At 48.8% G+C, this 25,821-nt stretch overlaps 1 protein-coding gene across 2 annotated transcripts in view; it reads left to right on the top strand.

Annotated features, from left to right (window-relative positions):
* The first annotated feature begins 4,173 nt into the window (after positions 1–4,173).
* Positions 4,174–25,821, top strand: part of ATP6V0A2 (ATPase H+ transporting V0 subunit a2) — a 59,025-nt gene continuing 37,377 nt past the window's right edge. For both annotated transcript variants that reach the window (XM_056534254.1, XM_056534263.1), the window contains exons 1-6: positions 4,174–4,444; positions 14,889–14,967; positions 19,961–20,058; positions 20,286–20,420; positions 22,040–22,140; positions 25,634–25,760. In XM_056534254.1, the coding sequence (XP_056390229.1) occupies positions 4,328–4,444; positions 14,889–14,967; positions 19,961–20,058; positions 20,286–20,420; positions 22,040–22,140; positions 25,634–25,760 (657 nt within the window). In that variant the 5' untranslated portion in view covers positions 4,174–4,327. The remainder of the gene's footprint in view (positions 4,445–14,888; positions 14,968–19,960; positions 20,059–20,285; positions 20,421–22,039; positions 22,141–25,633; positions 25,761–25,821) is intronic.

The raw sequence follows: 25,821 nt of genomic DNA, 5'->3' as shown, positions 1-25,821 counted from the left end.
ATTTTTTAGATTTGTAAATTACTTCTATTAAAAAATCTTAATCCTTCCAATAGTTATTAGCTTCTGAAGTTTTCTGTCTAACTGCTCAATGATGATGTCACGTCACGGGAGCTGTGCATGATGGGAAAATATCCCTATAGGAGCTGGACAGCTCCCGGGACGTGAGTCATCAGAAAGCAGTTAGACAGAAGACAGCAACTCAACTTCAGAAGCTAATAACTATTGGAAGGATTAAGATTTTTTAATAGAAGTAATTTACAAATCTGTTTAACTTTCCGGAACCAGTTGATATATAATAAAAAGTTTTTGCCTGGAATACCCCTTTAAATGAATGAAGGTCCACAATGGAGATGAACTTGCATAAACTTTACTGAAGTACTTGCGGTACCTCCAATTAACAGCAACAGTCTTAGTAATACAGTCTCTATATAGCACGGCAGTGATTGACAGATGCTGAGGACCATTGACTTATCCAAAGAGTTATTAGATTTAGGATTTTTGCAGAGATCCGTCCGGATTTAGGGGAATATTTAGGTCCGGTGATCTTACTGAGGTAATAGGGATTGAAGTAACTCACAGTTTTTAGAGATGACCGTTGCCGCAAGGCTTAGGCCTGGTTACTGCTGATGACAGCTGCGCAGATCCGTCCTCATCAGCAGCCCACGAGGAAAGAGAGATGCTGCTTGCTTGGCAGTACAGGAACAAGAGATGCTGCTTGCTTGGCAGCCCAGGAACAAGAGATGCTGCTTGCTTAGCAGCCCAGGAACAAGAGAGCGATTAATGGCCGCCGCTCCCTTATATGGGCAGGGCCGTTTTGGATTGGTCCGTGTCAGCTGTCACTCACCGTTACAAGGCATGGTGGGTGATCACGTCACAGGGACCTCCAAAGGTCCTTAAGCAAAACCATAGAGTTTCTACCTGATCACGTGACCCGCAGGTCCTGCTACAATTCGTACAGGTAAATAACCAAATATATACAGTTTCTATACCTATAGCTATACAAATATCAAATAGAACCACTATATATCTACTGACTAAGTGAGAGGTGACAAGGGGAAGACTAGACAAGAGGGACCCTGACGTCCTAGGCACTCTGGCTATGGGGACCTCTATACAGGTAACGTATAGGATACGGTACCGGGATACCACACAATCTTTTTGTGAAGAAAAAATAATACCTTTTCCTAGTTCCTTTTTTGAGAAACTCTCTATGAACCCTCACTAGGAACTTGACTCTATGTCTAAAAAAATTAAAAAAATAATAAAAAAGGTGTAGAGATGGAAAGAGCATAGACGTGCGCACGGGGTGTGCCGGGTGTGCCCAGGCACACCCTAATCAAGCCCAGGGGGCATCCGAGGCCACCACTGAGCAGCCCGCAGAGGACCCCCCCCCGTCACATTCGGGACATCCCTGTGTCCCGAAAGATCTTTTCGGGACACAAGGATGTCCCGGTTACCTTTCTAAAGCGGCCCCCGTGTTAACTTTAAAAACACAGGGGCCGCCGGGAAGTAGCAACGGAGGAGCTAATGTAGGGGAACTGTACTGCACCTAATGTGGAGGAACTGTACCTCAGCTAATGAAGGGGAACTGTACTGCACCTAATGAGGGGAAACTGTACTGCACCTAATGTGGGGGAACTGTACTGCACATAATGTGGGGAACTATACTACACCTAATGTGGGGGAACTGTACTGCACTTAATGTAGGGGAACTGTACTGGTGCAGTACAGTTCCCCCACATTAGGTGCAATACAGTTCCCCCACATTAGGTGCAGTACAGTTCCCCCACATTAGGTGCAGTACAGTTTCCCCTCATTAGGTGCAGTACAGTTCCCCTTCATTAGCTGAGGTACAGTTCCCCCACATTAGGTGCAGTACAGTTCCCCCACATTAGGTGGCACCTAATGTGGGGGAACTGAACTGCACCTAAAGTGGGGGAACTGTACTGCCAACCTAATGTGGGGGAACTGTACTGCAAACCTAATGTGGGGGAACTGTACTGCCAACCTAATGTGCGGGGACTTATACTGCCAACCTAATGTGGTGGGATTTATATTGCACCTAATGTGGGGGAACTATACTGCACCTAATGTGGCGGGACTTATGCTGCACCTAATGTGGGGGAACTATACTGCACCTAATGTGGGGGGACTTATACTGCACCTAATGTGGGGGAACTATACTGCACCTAATGTGGGGGAACTATACTAACTGTGTGTATGTGTGTGTATATATATATATATATATATGCACGCGCGCGGTGTGAGTTTGTGCTTTAGGGTGCACACCCTAATGCAATAGGGTATGCACGCCTATGGGAGAGAGCAATAGAGAGAAAATAGATATAGAAAGCGTAAATGAGAGAGAGAGAGCAATATATAGAGAATACAAATGAGGGAGAGATAATAGAGAGAGCAAGAGAGAGATAATATAGACAGAGAAAGACAGATAATAGATAGAGAGCACAACAGAGAGAGATAGAGAGATAGAGAGAGAGCAATAGAGAGAGATATACCGTATTTATCGGCGTATAACACGCACTTTTTAGGCTAAAATTTTTTGCCTAAAGTCTATGTGCGTGTTATACGCCGATACACTCCCAGGAAAGGCAGGGGGAGAGAGGCCGTCGCTGCCCGCTTCTCTCCCCCTGCCTTCCCTGGGGTCTAGAGCCCTGCTGCCGGCCCTTCTTACCCCCTGGCTATCGGCGCCGCTGCCCGTTCTGTCCCCCTGACTATCGGTGCCGGCGCCCCATTGCCGGCACTGATAGCCAGGGGGAGAGAAGCGGCGCCGACAGCCAGGGGGAGAGAAGGGGCAGCGGCACCCATTGCTGGCGCCGCTGCCCTGTTGCCTCCCCCCATCCCCGGTGGCATAATTACCTGGTTCGGGTCCGCGCTGCTGCAGGCCTCCGGCGTGCGTCCCCTGCGTCGTTGCTATACACGGCGCGGCGCACTGACGTCATGCGCCGCGCCGTGCAGCGCATAGCAACGACGCCGGGGACGCACGCCAGAGGCCTGCAGCAGCGCGGACCCGAACCAGGTAATTATGCCACCGGGGATGGGGGGAGGCAACGGGGCAGCGGCGCCGGCAATCGGTGCCGCTGCCCCTTCTCTCCCCCTGGCTATCGGCGCTGGCAATGGGGCGCCGGCACCGATAGTCAGGGGGAGAGAAGCGGGCAGCGGCGCCGATAGCTAGGGGGAGAGAAGGGCTGGCAGCAGGGCTCTAGACCCCAGGAAAGGCAGGGGGAGAGAAGCGGGCAGCGACGGCCTCTCTCCCCCTGCCTTTCCTGGGGGTATATCGAGGTATACACGCGCACACACGCACCCTCATTTTACCATGGAAATTTGGGTAAAAAACTTTTTTTACCCAAATATCCTTGGTAAAATGAGGGTGCGTGTTATACCCCGATAAATACGGTAAATAGGGAGAGAGAAATTGATGTATGTAGATGATGTACCTGGGTGCAAGCACTTTGTGTGTCAAGCTCTGCCGTGGAGTGGATGAGGGGCAATATTGGTCTGTCAGATACAGTATACTTGGTCATGGTGTGAAGGGATTATTTGGCCCTTGTATCATGCTATTAGGGAGTGTAGGACTGTATTAAGCAGATAAGCTTTTCTACACATAAATTATTTGGAGGGGCTGATGTCTCTATGGGTACAGGTTTATGTGATACAGTAATATGGACAGTGGCAGTGGGGGAGATTTATAAAAACCAGTGAAGAGAAAAAGTGGTGCAGTTGCCCATGGCAACCAATTCAGAACTTTATATAAATAAAAGAACCACTCTTGCTGTAGGCGATAAATTTCCCCCAGTGTTATTTTTATTGTACTGTTTTCTCATCAGGCGCAAGCTGCTCGCTACAGCTCTGATCGAACATGTAAAAAATAAAAGCATCAAAGATATGTACAGTGCCTACTCCCTCTCCTGCCCTCCCGCACAGTACATCGACTTACACCAGTGTTTCCCAACCAGGGTGCCTCCAGCTGTTGCAAAACTACAACTTCCAGCATGCCCAGACACCCAAAGGCTGTTGTAGTTTTGCAACAGCTGGAGGCACCCTGGTTTCGAAACACTGGCTTACACACACTCACACAGTACACAGCTCATTCACTCTACATCCCACGTCCCGCCGTCTGTCAGCGATCACGTGATCGTGACGTCACTCCGGGTCCTCATCCCGGAAGTCCACAGTGGCGAAGAATTGGAGGAAGCGACGTGGAGACGGGACAGAGCTGGTGAACACCGGCCAGTGAGTGGAGTTTCCCCACTTCGGCTGATGCCGCTGACGGGATCCTGTGGCCGGACTTGTATTGTTGGAGGACACCATGGGTTCTCTGTTCCGCAGTGATACTATGTGCCTGGCACAGCTCTTCCTGCAGTCTGGTTCTGCCTATGACTGTGTCAGCGAGCTAGGGGAGATGGGGCTGGCAGAGTTCAGAGATGTGAGTATTACCTTAACAACAGCATGGTGGGAATGCCTCATGCCTTCCTAATATTGTTTATGATCTTACCACACTGTGCTCCTGCCCCCTTCCCCTTCAGTGCCAGCGAGCATGATATTCACCCCCCCCCCCAGTGCCAGTGTTATTGATCCCACCCCCAGTGCCAGTGTGTTGTTGATCCCACCCCCCAGTGCCAGTGTGTTGTTGATCCCACCCCCCAGTGCCAGTGTGTTGTTGATCCCACCCCCCAGTGCCAGTGTGTTGTTGATCCCACCCCCCAGTGCCAGTGTGTTGTTGATCCCACCCCCCAGTGCCAGTGTGTTGTTGATCCCACCCCCCAGTGCCAGTGTGTTGTTGATCCCACCCCCCAGTGCCAGTGTGTTGTTGATCCCACCCCCCAGTGCCAGTGTGTTGTTGATCCCACCCCCCAGTGCCAGTGTGTTGTTGATCCCACCCCCCAGTGCCAGTGTGTTGTTGATCCCACCCCCCAGTGCCAGTGTGTTGTTGATCCCACCCCCCAGTGCCAGTGTGTTGTTGATCCCTCCCCCCAGTGCCAGTGTGTTGTTGATCCCACCCCCCAGTGCCAGTGTGTTGTTGATCCCACCCCCCAGTGCCAGTGTGTTGTTGATCCCACCCCCCAGTGCCAGTGTGTTGTTGATCCCACCCCCCAGTGCCAGTGTGTTGTTGATCCCACCCCCCAGTGCCAGTGTGTTGTTGATCCCACCCCCCAGTGCCAGTGTGTTGTTGATCCCACCCCCCAGTGCCAGTGTGTTGTTGATCCCACCCCCCAGTGCCAGTGTGTTGTTGATCCCACCCCCCAGTGCCAGTGTGTTGTTGATCCCACCCCCCAGTGCCAGTGTGTTGTTGATCCCACCCCCCAGTGCCAGTGTGTTGTTGATCCCACCCCCCAGTGCCAGTGTGTTGTTGATCCCACCCCCCAGTGCCAGTGTGTTGTTGATCCCACCCCCCAGTGCCAGTGTGTTGTTGATCCCACCCCCCAGTGCCAGTGTGTTGTTGATCCCACCCCCACCCCCAGTGCCAGTGTGTTGTTGATCCCACCCCCAGTGCCAGTGTGTTGTTGATCCCACCCCCAGTGCCAGTGTTATTGATCCCAGTGCCAGTGTTATTGATCCCAGTGCCAGTGTTATTGATCCCACCCCCAGTGCCAGTGTTATTGATCCCACCCCCAGTGCCAGTGTTATTTATCCCACCGCCAGTGTTATTGATCCCACCCCCAGTGCCAATGTTATTGATCCCACCCCCAGTGCCAGTGTGTTGTTGATCCCACCCCCAGTGCCAGTGTGTTGTTGATCCCACCCCCCAATGCCAGTGTGTTGTTGATCCCACCCCCCAGTGCCAGTGTGTTGTTGATCCCACCCCCCAGTGCCAGTGTGTTGTTGATCCCACCCCCCAGTGCCAGTGTGTTGTTGATCCCACCCCCCAGTGCCAGTGTGTTGTTGATCCCACCCCCCAGTGCCAGTGTGTTGTTGATCCCACCCCCCAGTGCCAGTGTGTTGTTGATCCCACCCCCCAGTGCCAGTGTGTTGTTGATCCCACCCCCCAGTGCCAGTGTGTTGTTGATCCCACCCCCCAGTGCCAGTGTGTTGTTGATCCCACCCCCCAGTGCCAGTGTGTTGTTGATCCCACCCCCCAGTGCCAGTGTGTTGTTGATCCCACCCCCCAGTGCCAGTGTGTTGTTGATCCCACCCCCCAGTGCCAGTGTGTTGTTGATCCCACCCCCCAGTGCCAGTGTGTTGTTGATCCCACCCCCCAGTGCCAGTGTGTTGTTGATCCCACCCCCCAGTGCCAGTGTGTTGTTGATCCCACCCCCCAGTGCCAGTGTGTTGTTGATCCCACCCCCCAGTGCCAGTGTGTTGTTGATCCCACCCCCCAGTGCCAGTGTGTTGTTGATCCCACCCCCCAGTGCCAGTGTGTTGTTGATCCCACCCCCCAGTGCCAGTGTGTTGTTGATCCCACCCCCCAGTGCCAGTGTGTTGTTGATCCCACCCCCCAGTGCCAGTGTGTTGTTGATCCCACCCCCCAGTGCCAGTGTGTTGTTGATCCCACCCCCCAGTGCCAGTGTGTTGTTGATCCCACCCCCCAGTGCCAGTGTGTTGTTGATCCCACCCCCCAGTGCCAGTGTGTTGTTGATCCCACCCCCCAGTGCCAGTGTGTTGTTGATCCCACCCCCAGTGCCAGTGTTATTGATCCCAGTGCCAGTGTTATTGATCCCACCCCCAGTGCCAGTGTTATTGATCCCACCCCCAGTGCCAGTGTTATTGATCCCACCCCCAGTGCCAGTGTTATTTATCCCACCGCCAGTGTTATTGATCCCACCCCCAGTGCCAATGTTATTGATCCCACCCCCAGTGCCAATGTTATTGATCCCACCCCCAGTGCCAGTGTTATTGATCCCACCCCCAGTGCCAGTGTTATTGATCCCACCCCCAGTGCCAGTGTTATTTATCCCACCGCCAGTGTTATTGATCCCACCCCCAGTGCCAATGTTATTGATCCCACCCCCAGTGCCAGTGTGTTGTTGATCCCACCCCCCAGTGCCAGTGTGTTGTTGATCCCACCCCCCAGTGCCAGTGTGTTGTTGATCCCACCCCCCAGTGCCAGTGTGTTGTTGATCCCACCCCCCAGTGCCAGTGTGTTGTTGATCCCACCCCCCAGTGCCAGTGTGTTGTTGATCCCACCCCCCAGTGCCAGTGTGTTGTTGATCCCACCCCCCAGTGCCAGTGTGTTGTTGATCCCACCCCCCAGTGCCAGTGTGTTGTTGATCCCACCCCCCAGTGCCAGTGTGTTGTTGATCCCACCCCCCAGTGCCAGTGTGTTGTTGATCCCACCCCCCAGTGCCAGTGTGTTGTTGATCCCACCCCCCAGTGCCAGTGTGTTGTTGATCCCACCCCCCAGTGCCAGTGTGTTGTTGATCCCACCCCCCAGTGCCAGTGTGTTGTTGATCCCACCCCCCAGTGCCAGTGTGTTGTTGATCCCACCCCCCAGTGCCAGTGTGTTGTTGATCCCACCCCCCAGTGCCAGTGTGTTGTTGATCCCACCCCCCAGTGCCAGTGTGTTGTTGATCCCACCCCCCAGTGCCAGTGTGTTGTTGATCCCACCCCCCAGTGCCAGTGTGTTGTGGATCCCACCCCCCAGTGCCAGTGTGTTGTGGATCCCACCCCCCAGTGCCAGTGTGTTGTGGATCCCACCCCCCAGTGCCAGTGTGTTGTGGATCCCACCCCCCAGTGCCAGTGTGTTGTGGATCCCACCCCCCAGTGCCAGTGTGTTGTGGATCCCACCCCCCAGTGCCAGTGTGTTGTGGATCCCACCCCCCAGTGCCAGTGTGTTGTGGATCCCACCCCCCAGTGCCAGTGTGTTGTGGATCCCACCCCCCAGTGCCAGTGTGTTGTGGATCCCACCCCCCAGTGCCAGTGTGTTGTGGATCCCACCCCCCAGTGCCAGTGTGTTGTGGATCCCACCCCCCAGTGCCAGTGTGTTGTGGATCCCACCCCCCAGTGCCAGTGTGTTGTGGATCCCACCCCCCAGTGCCAGTGTGTTGTGGATCCCACCCCCCAGTGCCAGTGTGTTGTGGATCCCACCCCCCAGTGCCAGTGTGTTGTGGATCCCACCCCCCAGTGCCAGTGTGTTGTGGATCCCACCCCCCAGTGCCAGTGTGTTGTGGATCCCACCCCCCAGTGCCAGTGTGTTGTGGATCCCACCCCCCAGTGCCAGTGTGTTGTGGATCCCACCCCCCAGTGCCAGTGTGTTGTTGATCCCACCCCCCAGTGCCAGTGTGTTGTTGATCCCACCCCCCAGTGCCAGTGTGTTGTTGATCCCACCCCCCAGTGCCAGTGTGTTGTTGATCCCACCCCCCAGTGCCAGTGTGTTGTTGATCCCACCCCCAGTGCCAGTGTTATTGATCCCAGTGCCAGTGTTATTGATCCCACCCCCAGTGCCAGTGTTATTGATCCCACCCCCAGTGCCAGTGTTATTGATCCCAGTGCCAATGTTATTGATCCCACCCCCAGTGCCAGTGTTATTGATCCCACCCCCAGTGCCAGTGTTATTGATCCCACCCCCAGTGCCAGTGTTATTTATCCCACCGCCAGTGTTATTGATCCCACCCCCAGTGCCAGTGTGTTGTTGATCCCACCCCCCAGTGCCAGTGTGTTGTTGATCCCACCCCCCAGTGCCAGTGTGTTGTTGATCCCACCCCCCAGTGCCAGTGTGTTGTTGATCCCACCCCCCAGTGCCAGTGTGTTGTTGATCCCACCCCCAGTGCCAGTGTTATTGATCCCAGTGCCAGTGTTATTGATCCCACCCCCAGTGCCAGTGTTATTGATCCCACCCCCAGTGCCAGTGTTATTGATCCCACCCCCAGTGCCAGTGTTATTTATCCCACCGCCAGTGTTATTGATCCCACCCCCAGTGCCAATGTTATTGATCCCACCCCCAGTGCCAGTGTTATTGATCCCACCCCCAGTGCCAGTGTTATTGATCCCACCCCCAGTGCCAGTGTTATTTATCCCACCGCCAGTGTTATTGATCCCACCCCCAGTGCCAATGTTATTGATCCCACCCCCAGTGCCAGTGTGTTGTTGATCCCACCCCCAGTGCCAGTGTGTTGTTGATCCCACCCCCCAGTGCCAGTGTGTTGTTGATCCCACCCCCCAGTGCCAGTGTGTTGTTGATCCCACCCCCCAGTGCCAGTGTGTTGTTGATCCCACCCCCCAGTGCCAGTGTGTTGTTGATCCCACCCCCCAGTGCCAGTGTGTTGTTGATCCCACCCCCCAGTGTCAGTGTGTTGTTGATCCCACCCCCCAGTGCCAGTGTGTTGTTGATCCCACCCCCCAGTGCCAGTGTGTTGTTGATCCCACCCCCCAGTGCCAGTGTGTTGTTGATCCCACCCCCCAGTGCCAGTGTGTTGTGGATCCCACCCCCCAGTGCCAGTGTGTTGTTGATCCCACCCCCCAGTGCCAGTGTGTTGTTGATCCCACCCCCCAGTGCCAGTGTGTTGTTGATCCCACCCCCCAGTGCCAGTGTGTTGTTGATCCCACCCCCCAGTGCCAGTGTGTTGTTGATCCCACCCCCCAGTGCCAGTGTGTTGTTGATCCCACCCCCCAGTGCCAGTGTGTTGTTGATCCCACCCCCCAGTGCCAGTGTGTTGTTGATCCCACCCCCCAGTGCCAGTGTGTTGTTGATCCCACCCCCCAGTGCCAGTGTGTTGTTGATCCCACCCCCCAGTGCCAGTGTGTTGTTGATCCCACCCCCCAGTGCCAGTGTGTTGTTGATCCCACCCCCCAGTGCCAGTGTGTTGTTGATCCCACCCCCCAGTGCCAGTGTGTTGTTGATCCCACCCCCCAGTGCCAGTGTGTTGTTGATCCCACCCCCCAGTGCCAGTGTGTTGTTGATCCCACCCCCCAGTGCCAGTGTGTTGTTGATCCCACCCCCCAGTGCCAGTGTGTTGTTGATCCCACCCCCCAGTGCCAGTGTGTTGTTGATCCCACCCCCCAGTGCCAGTGTGTTGTTGATCCCACCCCCCAGTGCCAGTGTGTTGTTGATCCCACCCCCCAGTGCCAGTGTGTTGTTGATCCCACCCCCCAGTGCCAGTGTGTTGTTGATCCCACCCCCCAGTGCCAGTGTGTTGTTGATCCCACCCCCCAGTGCCAGTGTGTTGTTGATCCCACCCCCCAGTGCCAGTGTGTTGTTGATCCCACCCCCCAGTGCCAGTGTGTTGTTGATCCCACCCCCCAGTGCCAGTGTGTTGTTGATCCCACCCCCCAGTGCCAGTGTGTTGTTGATCCCACCCCCCAGTGCCAGTGTGTTGTTGATCCCACCCCCCAGTGCCAGTGTGTTGTTGATCCCACCCCCCAGTGCCAGTGTGTTGTTGATCCCACCCCCCAGTGCCAGTGTGTTGTTGATCCCACCCCCCAGTGCCAGTGTGTTGTTGATCCCACCCCCCAGTGCCAGTGTGTTGTTGATCCCACCCCCCAGTGCCAGTGTGTTGTTGATCCCACCCCCCAGTGCCAGTGTGTTGTTGATCCCACCCCCCAGTGCCAGTGTGTTGTTGATCCCACCCCCCAGTGCCAGTGTGTTGTTGATCCCACCCCCCAGTGCCAGTGTGTTGTTGATCCCACCCCCCAGTGCCAGTGTGTTGTTGATCCCACCCCCCAGTGCCAGTGTGTTGTTGATCCCACCCCCCAGTGCCAGTGTGTTGTTGATCCCACCCCCCAGTGCCAGTGTGTTGTTGATCCCACCCCCCAGTGCCAGTGTGTTGTTGATCCCACCCCCCAGTGCCAGTGTGTTGTTGATCCCACCCCCCAGTGCCAGTGTGTTGTTGATCCCACCCCCCAGTGCCAGTGTTATTGATCCCAGTGCCAGTGTTATTGATCCCACCCCCAGTGCCAGTGTTATTGATCCCACCCCCAGTGCCAGTGTTATTGATCCCACCCCCAGTGCCAGTGTTATTGATCCCACCCCCAGTGCCAGTGTTATTTATCCCACCGCCAGTGTTATTGATCCCACCCCCAGTGTCAATGTTATTGATCCCACCCCCAGTGCCAGTGTTATTGATCCCACCCCCAGTGCCAGTGTTATTGATCCCACCCCCAGTGCCAGTGTTATTGATCCCACCCCCAGTGCCAGTGTTATTGATCCCACCCCCAGTGCCAGTGTTATTTATCCCACCGCCAGTGTTATTGATCCCACCCCCAGTGCCAATGTTATTGATCCCACCCCCAGTGCCAGTGTGTTGTTGATCCCACCCCCAGTGCCAGTGTGTTGTTGATCCCACCCCCCAGTGCCAGTGTGTTGTTGATCCCACCCCCCAGTGCCAGTGTGTTGTTGATCCCACCCCCCAGTGCCAGTGTGTTGTTGATCCCACCCCCCAGTGCCAGTGTGTTGTTGATCCCACCCCCCAGTGCCAGTGTGTTGTTGATCCCACCCCCCAGTGCCAGTGTGTTGTTGATCCCACCCCCCAGTGCCAGTGTGTTGTTGATCCCACCCCCCAGTGCCAGTGTGTTGTTGATCCCACCCCCCAGTGCCAGTGTGTTGTTGATCCCACCCCCCAGTGCCAGTGTGTTGTTGATCCCACCCCCCAGTGCCAGTGTGTTGTTGATCCCACCCCCCAGTGCCAGTGTGTTGTTGATCCCACCCCCCAGTGCCAGTGTGTTGTTGATCCCACCCCCCAGTGCCAGTGTGTTGTTGATCCCACCCCCCAGTGCCAGTGTGTTGTTGATCCCACCCCCCAGTGCCAGTGTGTTGTTGATCCCACCCCCCAGTGCCAGTGTGTTGTTGATCCCACCCCCCAGTGCCAGTGTGTTGTTGATCCCACCCCCCAGTGCCAGTGTGTTGTTGATCCCACCCCCCAGTGCCAGTGTGTTGTTGATCCCACCCCCCAGTGCCAGTGTGTTGTTGATCCCACCCCCCAGTGCCAGTGTGTTGTTGATCCCACCCCCCAGTGCCAGTGTGTTGTTGATTCCCCCCCACCCCCCAGTGCCAGAGTGTTGTTGATTCCCCCCCACCCCCCAGTGCCAGAGTGTTGTTGATTCCCCCCCACCCCCCAGTGCCAGAGTGTTGTTGATTCCCCCCCACCCCCCAGTGCCAGAGTGTTGTTGATTCCCCCCCACCCCCCAGTGCCAGAGTGTTGTTGATTCCCCCCCACCCCCCAGTGCCAGTGTGTTGTTGATTCCCCCCCCCCAGTGCCAGTGTTTTATTGTCCCCCCCCCCCCCCCCAGTGGCAGCGTGTCGTTGATCCCCCCCCACCCCAGTGGCAGCGTGTCGTTGATTCCCCCCAATGCCAGTGGGATATTCTCATATTGTCAAACCCCTCAAAACCTATTTTGTGCCAGTGCAGTGTTATATTGTCACTCCCCCTCCCCAGTGCAAGTGAGTTATAGCCAGACCCTCTCACCCCCTCTTTAGTGCCAGTGTGATTTTTGTCACCTTTACCAATGGGATATTGTCACTCTTTGCATTGCCATCTTAGTCTTACACGCATGGAATCCATGCAGCGGAATTTCTGCAGCAGGCAATCTGTGTGAATGGGACAGCAGAATCCCATTGAAGTGTATTGGCTATAAATTAATACAGAATTCAGTGCAGAAATTCTGCCGTGTGAAACCGGCCATAGAGTAGAAGACTATGTTCACACTGAGGAATTGAAGAACATTTTGGTCAGTAAAATGTTGAAATCTGCCATGTTCTGTTTGCCACAATATTGAAGTGGAATTGAAGCAGAAAATACAAACAGAATTCAGGTGGTAGAGCAGCAAATGTTGGGGAGGAAGTTGAGCCATTTCCCCGGAATTCCGCTTGAATTTTGGTTGAATTTTGCTTCAAACTGATTTCCTCAGAAAAAAAGTCCAATGGGCTTTTACAATGGGCTTCACCTGAAGAATGAACATGTTCTATCTTCAGGCAGATCGGGATTCTGTATACATAGGAAGTTCCATCAGGCCTCTCCGCCTACCCCATGACCTATGATATGCATATTGCTAAGGGGCCAGTAATGGACTAATAATGAGGAATTACATCTTCTATCAACTTGTATAACATGTGTACCAAGAAGAAAACACCAGTTGATGATCAAATAAAATCAATAACTTTATTGATACAAATAATAATGCATATAGAAAAAGGTGCTCAGATAGAATTACAGACTGAAAATAGCTAGGAGAATGCACTTAAAGGGGTATTCCAGGCAAAACCTTTTTTATATACTTCAACTGGCTCCGGAAAGTTAAACAGATTTGTAAATTACTTCTATTAAAAAATCTTAATCCTTCCAATAGTTATTAGCTTCTGAAGTTTTCTGTCTAACTGCTCAATGATGATGTCACGTCCCGGGAGCTGTGCATGATGGGAGAATATCCCCATAGGAACTGCACAGCTCCCGGGACGTGAGTCATCAGAGAGCAGTTAGACAGAAAACAACAACTCCACTTCAGAAGCTAATAACTATTGAAAGGATTAAGATTTTTTAATAGAAGTAATTTACAAATCTGTTTAACTTTCCAGAGCCAGTTGATATATAAAAAAAAAAGTTTTGGCCTGGAATACCCCTTTAATCACGTAAATAGTCCAGGGAAGCAATGCCCACTAGTAATCGCATGATGGTATGAGGGTATACAAAACACACACCAAGGGGTAGTGGTACTGCTATGAATAATATAGTTACTGTAACTGTACTACACTGAGATCTAGTTTTTAAATATATTTCACATAAAGCAGCAAGACAGGTCACAAAAACTCTTTATCTATAATAGGCCCTGACCACCTGACATAACATATAATAATAATAAAGTGCAAAACAGTTTATTGTAAACACTCAAAGTAAGTGAACACTTACCCATACTGTGAAGGGCTTTGCACTCCTAACACCCCGAGCGCGCTTTCACTCCTTCCTCAGGGGGCTGCTAGCAGACATTCCTCAGTGTGAACAGGACAGCAGTAAGTCCATTGAAGTTAATGGGGTACTCCGCCCCTAGACAAAGGATTGGGCATAAGATGTCTGATCGTGGGGGTCCACTGCTGCACCCGGCGTTCGTTTAGAGCGTCCCACCGCTGTGGACCCCCGCAATCTCTCTGCTGCACCCGGCGTTCGTTTAGAGCGTAGGATGCAGCGCCGTAGGCTTGTGATGTCACGGTTGCTCCCCCTCAATTCAAGTCTATGGGAGACCTGCATTTAGGGAACTTGGGAACATTGTCATCCTGTGAGTAGGTATTTGGGGTGACGCCTTTTCTGTCATGTGAATAGACTCTTGTAACCTTCAGATAACTGCAGAATTTATCTTATTTAATTCAGATTCTGCTTTTTTTCCCCAAGATCTTTCATTACTGGCCAGTTATTTCTACCCGATGTCTTTAAAAATTAGTTTGACGTCAGTTTAAGATTTGTTCTTGAAGCAGAACACGGAATAGTTGATTCTCATCCGGATATTGAGTTCTTGAGTTGCAGAATTCTCAGGTTACTTGAGTAATCTCCAGAAATCTATAATCCATTATTTTTTATTTAATTAGATTACTTAAAGGGGTACTCCACCGAAAAGCATCTTATCCCCTATCCAAAGGATAGGGGATAAGATGTTTAATCGCGGGGTCCCACCTCGATCTCCAGTGCGGCACCCCAGTCATCCGTGCACGAAGCGAACTATGTACCGTGCCGGATGACTGGCGACTATAGCAGGCACACCTCCTCCATTCATGTCTATTCAGGATCATGCCCCTCCCATAGACATGAATGGAGGGGGCGTGGTGTGACGTCACAAACACGGAAGCTCCAAGCTTCCGTGTTGCAGATGCCGCTGCTGCCGGCCCGGAGATCAGATAGGAGATAAGATGTATTTCGGCGGAGTACCCCTTTAAAGCTGGTAATGTGGATTTTATTTATATAGTGCTGGTTCAAGCATCTTTTTGTACAACACTGTGATTTCATTTATTCTAGCTCAACCCTCATGTCAGTAGCTTCCAGAGGAAATTTGTTGGTGAAGTAAAGAAGTGTCAAGATCTTGAAAGAATATTAGGTATGTGGAATGAAGACTGTCTGCAACCATGGAAATACCAACTCTTGTGTTTACTGGATCTTTCTTATGCATTTATTGTTACTATGTATGTACTATGTATGTACTATATACTAGGCAGGTCTGTCCCATTTCACATTTCACCTTAGAACATCCTCTGGTTACCTAGCTATGAAATCCGATCAGGCCTAAGGCTAGGAACACCATTGCAGTTACACTGCAGATTTTCTGCAGCAGAAAATGTGCCAAGGGCAGAAGTGGATCTACCTTGAGGGGAAATAGCAGCTGGATCCACTTCTGCCTTTGGCACATTTTCTGCTGCAGAAATTGTGCAGCACATTTAAAACGTGTGTTAATACTCATTGGGCGGGTTTTATTGCAAGATAGCAGTGTGTTTCCTGCTGCGGGTTTAAACCGGAAAATCTGCAGCAGACCCCACTGAAGTTAAAAACACGCTGCTACGTCGCAGTTATATCCACCCATGTAACTGAACCCTAAGGGTATGTTCACATGGCGGAATATCCGTGCAGAATTCAGCAAAAGAATTCCACTGGAAATTCTGCTGAAATTTGCTTTGATGGGATTCCGCTGTCCATTCCCGGGGGGACAAATCCACCTCTGAATTTCCACATTCCGCAAAATAAAAAGAAATTGTGGGCAGAATCCCATTGAACGCAATGGGGGACATTTCCTAATCTAGTCTATTCTGGGTATACTTATAGACCAGCGTATGTGGTAGTCTCCTGTCTATTGTGCCCTTGATAAATTCTGTGCTCAGACTTCAGGGTCTACAGCTTAAACTGCATTTAGACCTGCTCCAACATGGTCTGACATTTCAGCGTATTTTGGGCAGATGCGACTTGTCGCACTTGATAAATTCAGCACCAATGCATTTTCCAATGCATTTCCGTCTAAAATAGACTTGCATGCATGATGTTCTAAAAATCCTGTACAGCAAAAATCGCAGAAAAATCGCACATATTTAGACTGCGACTTTCTGTGTGACAAATTTAGACAGGAAAAACCAGTCTAAATCCTTTGATAAATCTCCCCCAATGAGTTTGAATTTTGGCAGAATTCTGTCGTTAGAGAACACAGAAATTCCACCAGGATTTCAGCGGAATTCCACAATTCCGTTCAGCCATATGAATATAGCCTAGGGGTCTGTTCACATGAGCGTATTTCCTGCAGATTTTTCTTAGCGTATTGGCTGCAGGAAATCCACAGCAAGTTTTGCTACTATTGACTTCAATGGGTCCATGAAATATCAGAAAATCTGTCACTATTGCGGATTTTCTGAAGGCCCATGGTAGCAAAAATCCTCTATGGATTTTCTGCAGCAAATATGCTGCAGAAAATCTGCAGGAAATTCGCCCATGTGAACTGGCCCTTGGGCAAAATCTGACCAGCAATAAAGTTATTCATGTCAGATTTTCATATTAGAGCTCTGGCGTTGAGGCTAAAACTGGCAGCTACTGCAAGGGGTTAAAGGGGCTTTCCGGCTATATAAATCTTATAAGATGTATAATCGCAGGGGTCCTGCCGCTGGGGACCCCCGCGATCTTGGTGCAGACCCCAGCATTCTGTGCCAGGCGCTGCCTCCAAGACGGGAATGTGATGTCACGGTTGCACCCCCTCCATTCATGTCTGTGCTTTTGTCCTCATATCCTGTCATGCCCCTCCCATAGACATGGATGGAGGGGGCGTGATGTAATTAGGGGGCGTGGGCATGATGTCACATCCCTGTCTCGGAGGCAGCCAATAGGCACATAATGCCGGGTGCGGCACCGAGATCGCGGGAGTCCCCAGCGGGGGGGGCACCTGCGATCATACATCTTATCCCCTATCCTCTGTATAGTGGATAAGATGTATAAAGCCGGAATACCCCTTTAAGCTTGTCAATTTTTCCTGCTTTCAACATATCAACGGAAACACTGCTCTAACTTATCTCTTGGTTGGCAAAGGATTGAGCATGTTGTAACCCACTGCCTTATCCTTGGCTGCACCGACAGCAAATGTTGGGGGACATTTGATCTTCCCCCATACATGTTACATTGTTTGACACGGGTTCAGTGTGACTGAACAACTAGATAATACTAAGAGCAGACAAGTACTTTACTTATTTCTATATTGGGGAAAGTTAAGTCTTCCTCCTTCCTGATGAAAGTCACACGTTCTGTAACATTCCCTGTAGTCACTCATGACCCACTTATCTAATCCCCAGCACATGATAACCTCACAGAAGCGATTATATGACCATTACCAAGCTCCATATAAAAAGCCGCCTACAAGTTATGTTCCCACCTTTTGTGCCTGCAAGATAAGAAAATAGGCCAGCAGATGATCCTATTTTATCTCTCCAAGAAGCTGATTTTACTGTGGGATCATGTGACCAGTTAAACATTTCCAGCCTTATGTGCACTAATTTAGATAAAGTACGGTAGTAGGAGGCACAATTGAGGAATAAGCGCCCATATAGAAGTACTGCCAAATTGAAAAAATCAGCCTAAAGAATTCAAATTCCCGTAATGTCCATAAGGTGGTATGGTGGTGCAAGGACGTGAAGAGGCATACAGTAAATGTTGGCACCCATGAATTTTTTTCTAGAAAATGAAGTATTTCTCACAGAAAAGGATTGCAGTAACACATGTTTATTCCCTTTGTGTGTGTATTGGAACTAAACCAAAAAAGGAGGAAAAAAAGCTAATTGGACATAATGTCACACCTAACTTCAAAAATGGGCTGGGCAAAACTATTAGCACCCTTTCAAAATTGTGGAAAAATAAGATTGTTTCAAGCATGTGATGCTCCTTTATACTCACCTGGGGCAAGTAAGAGGTGCGGGCAATATAAAAATCACACCTGAAAGCAGATAAAAAGGAAGTGAGAAGTTCTTTTAGTCTTTGCATTGTGTGTCTGTGTGTGCCACACTAAGCATGGATGACAGAAAGAGGAGACGAGAACTGTCTGAGGACTTGAGAACCAAAATTGTTGAAAAATATCAACAATCTCAAGGTTACAAGTCCATCTCCAGAGATCTAGATTTGCCTTTGTCCACAGTGTGCAACATTATCAAGAAGTTTGCAACCCATGGCACTGTAGCTAATCTCCCTGGGTGTTGACAGAAGAGGAAAAATTGATGAAAGGTGTCAACGCAGGATAGTCTGGATGGTGGATAAGCAGCCCCAAACAAGTTCCAAAGATATTTAAGCTGTCCTGCAGGCTCAGGTAGCATCGGTGTCAGCGTGAACTATCCGTCAACATTTAAAGGGGTACTCCGGTGGAAAACTTTTTTTTTTTATCAACTGGTGCCAGAAAGTTAAACAGATTTGTAAAAGATTAAAAGGAGGATTTGGAGTGTCTTTGTTCAGACCTTAACCAATAGCAACCCGGGCTACCCAACAATAACACCTATACTGAAGGTGAATGAAAATAGTACTAATTTACAAGAGAGAATTAGGGCTCAGGGTAAAGGATATGTGGACACAACTGGCTTGTTATGTTAAATATTAATATTTATTAATTTATTATAATAATCAATTTACTTCAATTTACTTCTCGTAATTGAAGTAAATTGATTATTATAATAAATTAATAAATATTAATATTTAACATAACAAGCCAGTTGTGTCCACATATCCTTTACCCTGAGCCCCAATTCTCTCTTGTAAATTAGATTTGTAAAAGACTTCTATAAAAAAATCTTAATCCTTCCAGTACTTATAAGCTGGGGAATACTACAGAGGAAATTCTTTTCTTTTTGGAACACATTGCTTTCTGCTGAATCACGAGCAGTGCTCTCTGCTGACATCTCTGTCCATTTTAAGAACTGTCACCAGCTAATAAGTGCTGGAAGGATTAACATTTTTTAATAGAAGTCATTTACAAATCTGTTTAAAAGGGTACTCCGGTGCTTAAACATCTTATTCCCTATCCAAAGGATAGGGAATAAGATGCCTGATGCTATCACGCCCCCTCCCGTCAGCTTGCATTGAGGGGCGGAGCGTGACGTCACACGGGGGCGGAGGCGTGACGTCACACGCCGCCCGTCCTGCGGTCGACCACAATCAGACCTGGAGCGAACACGCTCTGGGCACTGATTACAAACGGGGTGCCGCGTGCATGATCCCTGGGGTCCCCAGGTGCGGGACTCCCGCGATCATGCATCTTATCCCCTATCCTTTGGATAGGGGATAAGATGTTTAAGCACCGGAGTACCCCTTTAACTTTCTGGCACCAGTTGATTTAAAAAAAAAAAAAAACAAAAAAAAAAAAAACGTTTTCCACCAATTTTAACTTGATGGGCTCTGGTCTATTTTTTGGAGTTTGGTGTGACATGATGTCCAATTTTGCTTTTGTTCCTCCCTTTTTTTGATTTAATTCCAAAACACACAAAGGGAATAATCATGTGTATATAGCAAAACATGTGTTACTGCAATCCTTTTCTGTGAGAAATACTTCATTTTCTAGAAAAATTTCAGGGGTGCCAACATTTATGGCCATGACTGTATATTGATGTATAACGAGACGTAATCCTGCACTATCCCGCAATCCACCGCTGCTTTCAGGAAGGCTTCATAGAGATGAAGGGGCTTGCACGAGGGCAACCCCTTGTTTTGTGCAACAGGTGCACTTCTTCTGGCCTTCCGGTGAGTGCAGGATTACCTCTCTGGTTATATATTTCCTACATTATGTTCCGCTTCTTATATTATATTATGCCACATGTGCCACATTAGTTCTCAGCTCACCATTGAAGGCAGAGTTACCAATGCACAGATGCCATTGTTTTACTAGATATCAGTAAATAAGTAACCTAGCATTTCAGAAATTCTTTTAAACATTTATTTCTTTATTCTTGCATAGTTAAAAACATGTTATAATAGATGTCATAGTCTCAAATAGCAGAATTTGACACGCATCAACAGTAAAATGTCTTGGTCATAAACCAGGTATATTTATTCTGCATGTGTAAACTAACATGTTATTTGATTCTCAGAGTATCTGGTCCAGGAAATCAAAAAAGCTGACATTCCTGTTCCAGAAGGGACTATGCTGCCCGCAGCCCCCCTCCCGAAACATGTCTTGGAAATACAGGTAAAACTAGCCTGGTTGGATTTGTCATATACACATTCAATCACAGACTGTAATCTCCTAGGTTAGAAATAAGTGATGGATTGTAACGGTACAACAGCTGTGTTAACCATTTCTTTCCATTACTCTTGTTTATCTTAACCAGCTGTTTACCCAGTTGTAAAAAGGTTTACATATCCCTATCTGACATAATTCATTGTTAACTGACCAAGGGTTTCCACCTTATGTAGGAACAGCTACAGAAACTTGAATCTGAATTGAAAGAAGTGAATAAGAACAAGGAGAAGTTGCAGAAAAATTTAATAGAGTTGACTGAGTATACTCACATGCTGAGAGTGACAAAGAGCTTTGTGCAAAGATCTGAGGTAAGTAGAAAGAAAAGGGTTTTTCCTTAATGTGACTACCAAAGATTCGTGTTTAAAGGGAACCTATTGTCAGATTTTACCATATATGCCGTATATACTCGAGTATAAGCCGAGTTTTTCAGCACAATTTTTCGTGCTGAAAATGCCCCCCTCGGCTTATACTCGAGTGAACTCTCTGCCTGTCAATCCCTTCTCAGTGGTCTGCAACCTGCAGTCTGGACCTCCAGAGTTTTGAAACCTCTGGAGGTCCGCAGGTTGAAGACCACTGCGGCCTTCGTCATCATCCAGACACCCCCTTTAGTTTTCTACTTACCTCGCCTCGGTGGGAAGGAAGGGTGAGCTGGTCCGGGCCATCTATGCTGCAGGGACCGTCCGGTGGGGAGGGTTAGTCGTTGCGGGCTGTCCATTTTCACTGGGGGGCCCTCTTCGTCGTTGTGCGTCATCGTCAAGGCAACGTCACTAGTCTGGGGCCTGCCCCGTCGCGCGGAGAAGAGGGCCCCCCCCCGATGAAAATGGACAGCCCGGAACAACTAACCCTCCCTACCGGACGGTCCCTGCAGCATAGATGGCCCGGACCAGCTCACCCTTCCTTCCCACCGAGGCGAGGTGAGTAGAAAACTAAAGGGGGTGTCTGGATGATGGCGAAGGCCGCAGTGGTCTTCAACCTGCTGACATCCAGAGGTTTCAATACTACAACTTCCAGCATGCCTGGACAGCCGATGGCTGTCCAGGCATGCTGGGAGTTGTAGTTTTTCAATATCTGGAGGTCCGCAGGTTTAAGACCACTGATGAAGGGATTGACAGGCGGTGATGATGAAGGGGGGGGGGGGATGATGTATTTCCCACCCTAGGCTTATAGTCGAGTCAATAACTTTTCCTGGGTTTTTGGGGTGAAATTAGGGGCCTCGGTTTATATTCGGGTCGGCTTATACTCGAGTATATACGGTAGGGATCGACCAATTATTGGTTTGGCCGATAATCACAATTTTGGGCATTATCGGTAATTACCTTGCCGATAATGCCCTGCCCCCTGCACCGCGAACGTTTTTACTGCATATAACGTGTTGCCACGCATTATGTTTGATAAAATCTGATAACAGGTTCCCTTTATATGAATTCAGGTAGAAAACAGACATGGTGCACATCTACAATCTTGCACAATGATCTAATTGCTTCTCAGCAAAATTTCAAAAACTAACAGGTTGTTAGTATATACGTTTTGATCAAAAAGTACAAAGCCCACTCGCCACGTCAAGGCCACCTATTTAGAGTGGGTCCCTAACGTCCCTAGCATAAAATGGCGTAGCACTGGGCGGCGACCACCACCTCCGCAACACCAGTGCCCACAGGGGGGAACGACCCACTGGCAGAGCGGCCCCAATGCCACTCAAACCAGTCCATGGGCCGCACCATTTCTTTCCTAGCAGCCTCCCAGTCTGACTGGGAGAGCATGGTAAGTGTGCTGTAACACCTTGTTCACACTTGTCCTTTCATTTAGTTATATTTTGTAGTCTGCTGTTTCTTTTCTGTGTTTAAAAGTAATAAGTAAAAATTTTTTTTATTTAATTATTAATTACATAATATAAAAATATTTTATAAAATGCCTTTTTTTTTTTTAGTATGAAACCTCTTCCCATACGAGCTATGAAGAATTCCCTACAATAGAAAAGGAAGCCTTAATGGACTATACTTGCATGCAGAGACTTGGAGCAAAACTGGGGTGAGTTGCTTTTAAACAAGTGGCCATATATTACTATAATAGGGTCAATGCTTTATCATATAAATCTCAAGTGGCCTGCTCTGTGAAGAAAAGTACAGTTTTCGTAAGCTGTTTATACAATAGAAACTTGTTGCAGGTCCCTAGAGTCTTTTTTACTTCTTGCATGCTTGCCATACAAGTAAGTGAGGTGAAGGTGGCTTTTCCTAGAGGTGAGAGAGAAGTATCCAGGGTACCATTTATGAAATAGGTAATATAACAGTATACCATATATACTCGAGTATAAGCCGAGGCCCCTAATTTCACCCCAAAATCCAGGAAAAGTTATTGACTCGACTATAAGCCTAGGGTGGGAAATACAACATCCCCCTGTCATCATCAAGACCCCCGTCATTAACACCCTCATCATCATCATCATCATCCCCCCCCTTCATCATCACCCCCATCATTTTCACCCCCGTCATCATCACACCCTCCCCCTTCATCATCACCGCCTGTCAATCCCTTATCAGTGGTCTTCAACCTGCGGACCTCCAGATGTTGCAAAACTACAACTCCCAGCATTCCCGGACAGGAATGCTGGGAGTTGTCGTTTTGAAACATCTGGAGGTCCGCAGGTTGAAGACCACTGCGGCCTTCGTCATCATCCAGACCCCCCCCCCCCCCCCCTTTAGTTTTTACTCACCTCCCCTCGGTGGGAAGGAAGGGTGAGCTGGTCCGGGCCATCTATGCTGCAGGGACTGTCCGGTGGGGAGGGTTAGTCGTTCCGGGCTGTCCATCTTCACCGGGGGGCCCTCTTCTCCCCTCTGGCCCAGCCCTGGACTAGTGACGTTGCCTTGACGATGACGTACAGGGACGTTTATGCACAGGTACATCTGCTGCGCACGGACGTCCTTGTGCGTCGACATCAAGGCAACGTCACTAGTCCGGGGGCGGAGTGGATAAGAGAGCCTCCAGGTGAAGATGGACTGCCCGGAACGACTAACCCTCCCCACCGGACGGTTCCTGCAGCATAGATGGCCTGGACCAGCTCACCCTTCCTTCCCACCGAGGGGAGGTGAGTAGAAAACTAAAGGTGGGGGGGGTCTGGATGATGACGAAGGCCGCAGTGGTCTTCAACCTGCCGACCTCCAGATGTTTCAAAACTACAACTCCCAGCATGCCCGGACAGCCTATGGCTGTCCGGGCATGCTGGGAGTTGTAGTTTTGCAACATCTGGAGGTCTGCAGGTTGAAGACCACTGAGAAGGGATTGACAGGCGGAGAGTTCACTCGAGTATAAGCCGAGGGGGGCATTTTCAGCACGAAAAATCGTGCTGAAAAGCTCGGCTTATACTCGAGTATATACGGTAAATATAAACAGTAAGATACTTTTAAGTGTTGTTTTTTTTGTTTGATCAAGAATCGAAATCTATTTGCACATTGCAGTAATATAGCCCAGTGACATGTGAATAGCAAATAGTTAAATTGTTTATATGTAAAATCAGAAAGTATTTTATAAGAGTGTGGATTATCAGATTTAAGATAAGGAAACTTTACTATACAGTTTACAATTCACCAAAATCATTCAAAATAGAACCTAATTTTAATGTTCTGCAAATGTAAGAAAATACTAGAGATGAGCGAACTTACAGTAAATTCGATTCGTCACGAACTTCTCTGCTCGGCAGTTGATGACTTATCCTGCATAAATTTGTTCAGCTTTCAGGTGCTCCGGTGGGCTGGAAAAGGTGGATACATTCCTAGGAAAGAGTCTCCTAGGACTGTATCCACCTTTTCCAGCCCACGGGAGCACCTGAAAGCTGAACTAATTTATGCAGGATAAATCATCAACTGCCAAGCCGAGAAGTTCGTGACGAATCGAATTTACTGTAAGTTCGCTCATCTCTAGAAAATACAATATGATAAAAGAATTTGTCAGTAAAACGTAAAGTGCCACTCTTATAGGACAAGAGTTTTTTCTGTTATACTCATGTAAACAGCTGAGTGATATAAGCTATATTCCAGTGTTTCCCAACCCAGTCCTCAAGGCACACCAACATTCTGGGTTTTTTCAGTTACTCCATTGGAATAGAACAGGGAAAATTAAAATCCTGGACTGTTGGTGTGCCTTGAGGACTGGGTTGGGAAACACTGCTATATACCATGTATGGCATCCACATGAAATGGCCATTGGAAGGTGCCTTGTGGTGAGGGTCCTGTTAGTTGTTCTTCGCTAACCAGCATTGTTGAGAACACTCCCAGTGATTCTGATTTACTGAGACCAACTAAAGGTCTCTGCCACACATGGCAGAAATGCTGCAGCATTTACAGTACCAACAAAGTGGATCAGATTCTGAAAATTTGATGTTAATATTAATCCAGTGCAAATTTTAATCTGAAACACGAGTTGTTGTGTCGCATCCACTATGGGTTTATTATGAATTTTCTACATTCATTTTATATGGAAAAGGGAAAACACACAGTGGCCCTGAATTATCAATCTGTCTCTGACAAAAACCGACTGATTTGCCCAAAACAGCCAATCACAGATCAGCTTTATTTTACCAGAGCCATTTGGGAACTGATAGCGGAGCTGTGAGCTATGAACAGTTTTTGTCTCGGACAAATTGATAAATTTCGGCCAGTTAATCCACTCTTGTTGTGGATTTTACTGTGGAAACATTGTAGATCTGCAGTAAAATACACAATTTTAAAAACAAACAAACCCAGAAACCTAAACTGTCTGGTTTTACCCATAACAAATCACAGCTCAGCTTTCATAACCTAAAGGTTAAGACAATCTAAGGCTATGTGCACATTAAGCATTTTTTTTGATCTTTTTTAGTTGTTTCGTTTTGTATTTCAAGCCTTTAGAAAAAAAAAAGTCAATGTAATCTGCAGCAGATTTTAATCAAGTCCACTGCTGAAATTCCCAGAAGGTCTAAAGGGTTGTGTCTGCCCCCCCCCCCTCCCGGACTGTATAATCCCACACATCATCTTATATTTATTATCTTTTATTAAAATGAAAGGGGTACTCAGTCACGCCCCCTCCCATTGACTTGCATTGAGGGGCGGGACCATGATGCCATGAGGGGCGTGGTCGACCCCCGTAGCGAGAAAACAGCGTTCGGAATATTTACTTCCGAACGCTGGCCAGTGAACTACCCCTTTAAGTTCATGCCCATCTGAATGATTCCCTGAATTGTCTGGCAAGCTGTAAACCCACATATCTCAAGAATGAAATGGCGTTTCAAGAAATTGTAAAAAGTTGTGTGGTCAGGGCACCCTAAGGTATTTTAATAAAAAAAAATAGAGTCAAATTTTAATGGGGTTGACCACAGGTCCTCTTTAAGACAAAGTGCTGACTTTTTAACTCTTTGGTGTCTGCTTCTGCCTCCTGAAAATGCTGCTTCCAGTTACTTTGGACTATTTATGTTTTTTTAATTTTTTTGTAACATTCAGTTGATTTGAAGTTTTGATTCATAAGCAATGTATTTATTATTTTTTGTCTGCAGCTTTATCTCTGGTTTGATTAACTATGCAAAGTTAGAATCCTTTGAGAAAATGCTTTGGAGGGCTTGTAAAGGTTACACCATCCTGACGTATAGGGAGCTAGATGAGTTCCTAAAAGATCCAGACACAGTAAGTTAGTGTTTTGTTATTTTATTACTTAAGAATTACTTTATAACAAAAATGGACTTAA

This window comes from Hyla sarda, chromosome 1 (assembly GCF_029499605.1).
Source record: "Hyla sarda isolate aHylSar1 chromosome 1, aHylSar1.hap1, whole genome shotgun sequence".
In the NCBI taxonomy this organism is placed as follows: Eukaryota; Metazoa; Chordata; class Amphibia; order Anura; family Hylidae; genus Hyla; species Hyla sarda.
Note: the sequence above shows the minus strand (reverse complement) of the source record. Positions and strands in the feature narration are given on the sequence as shown.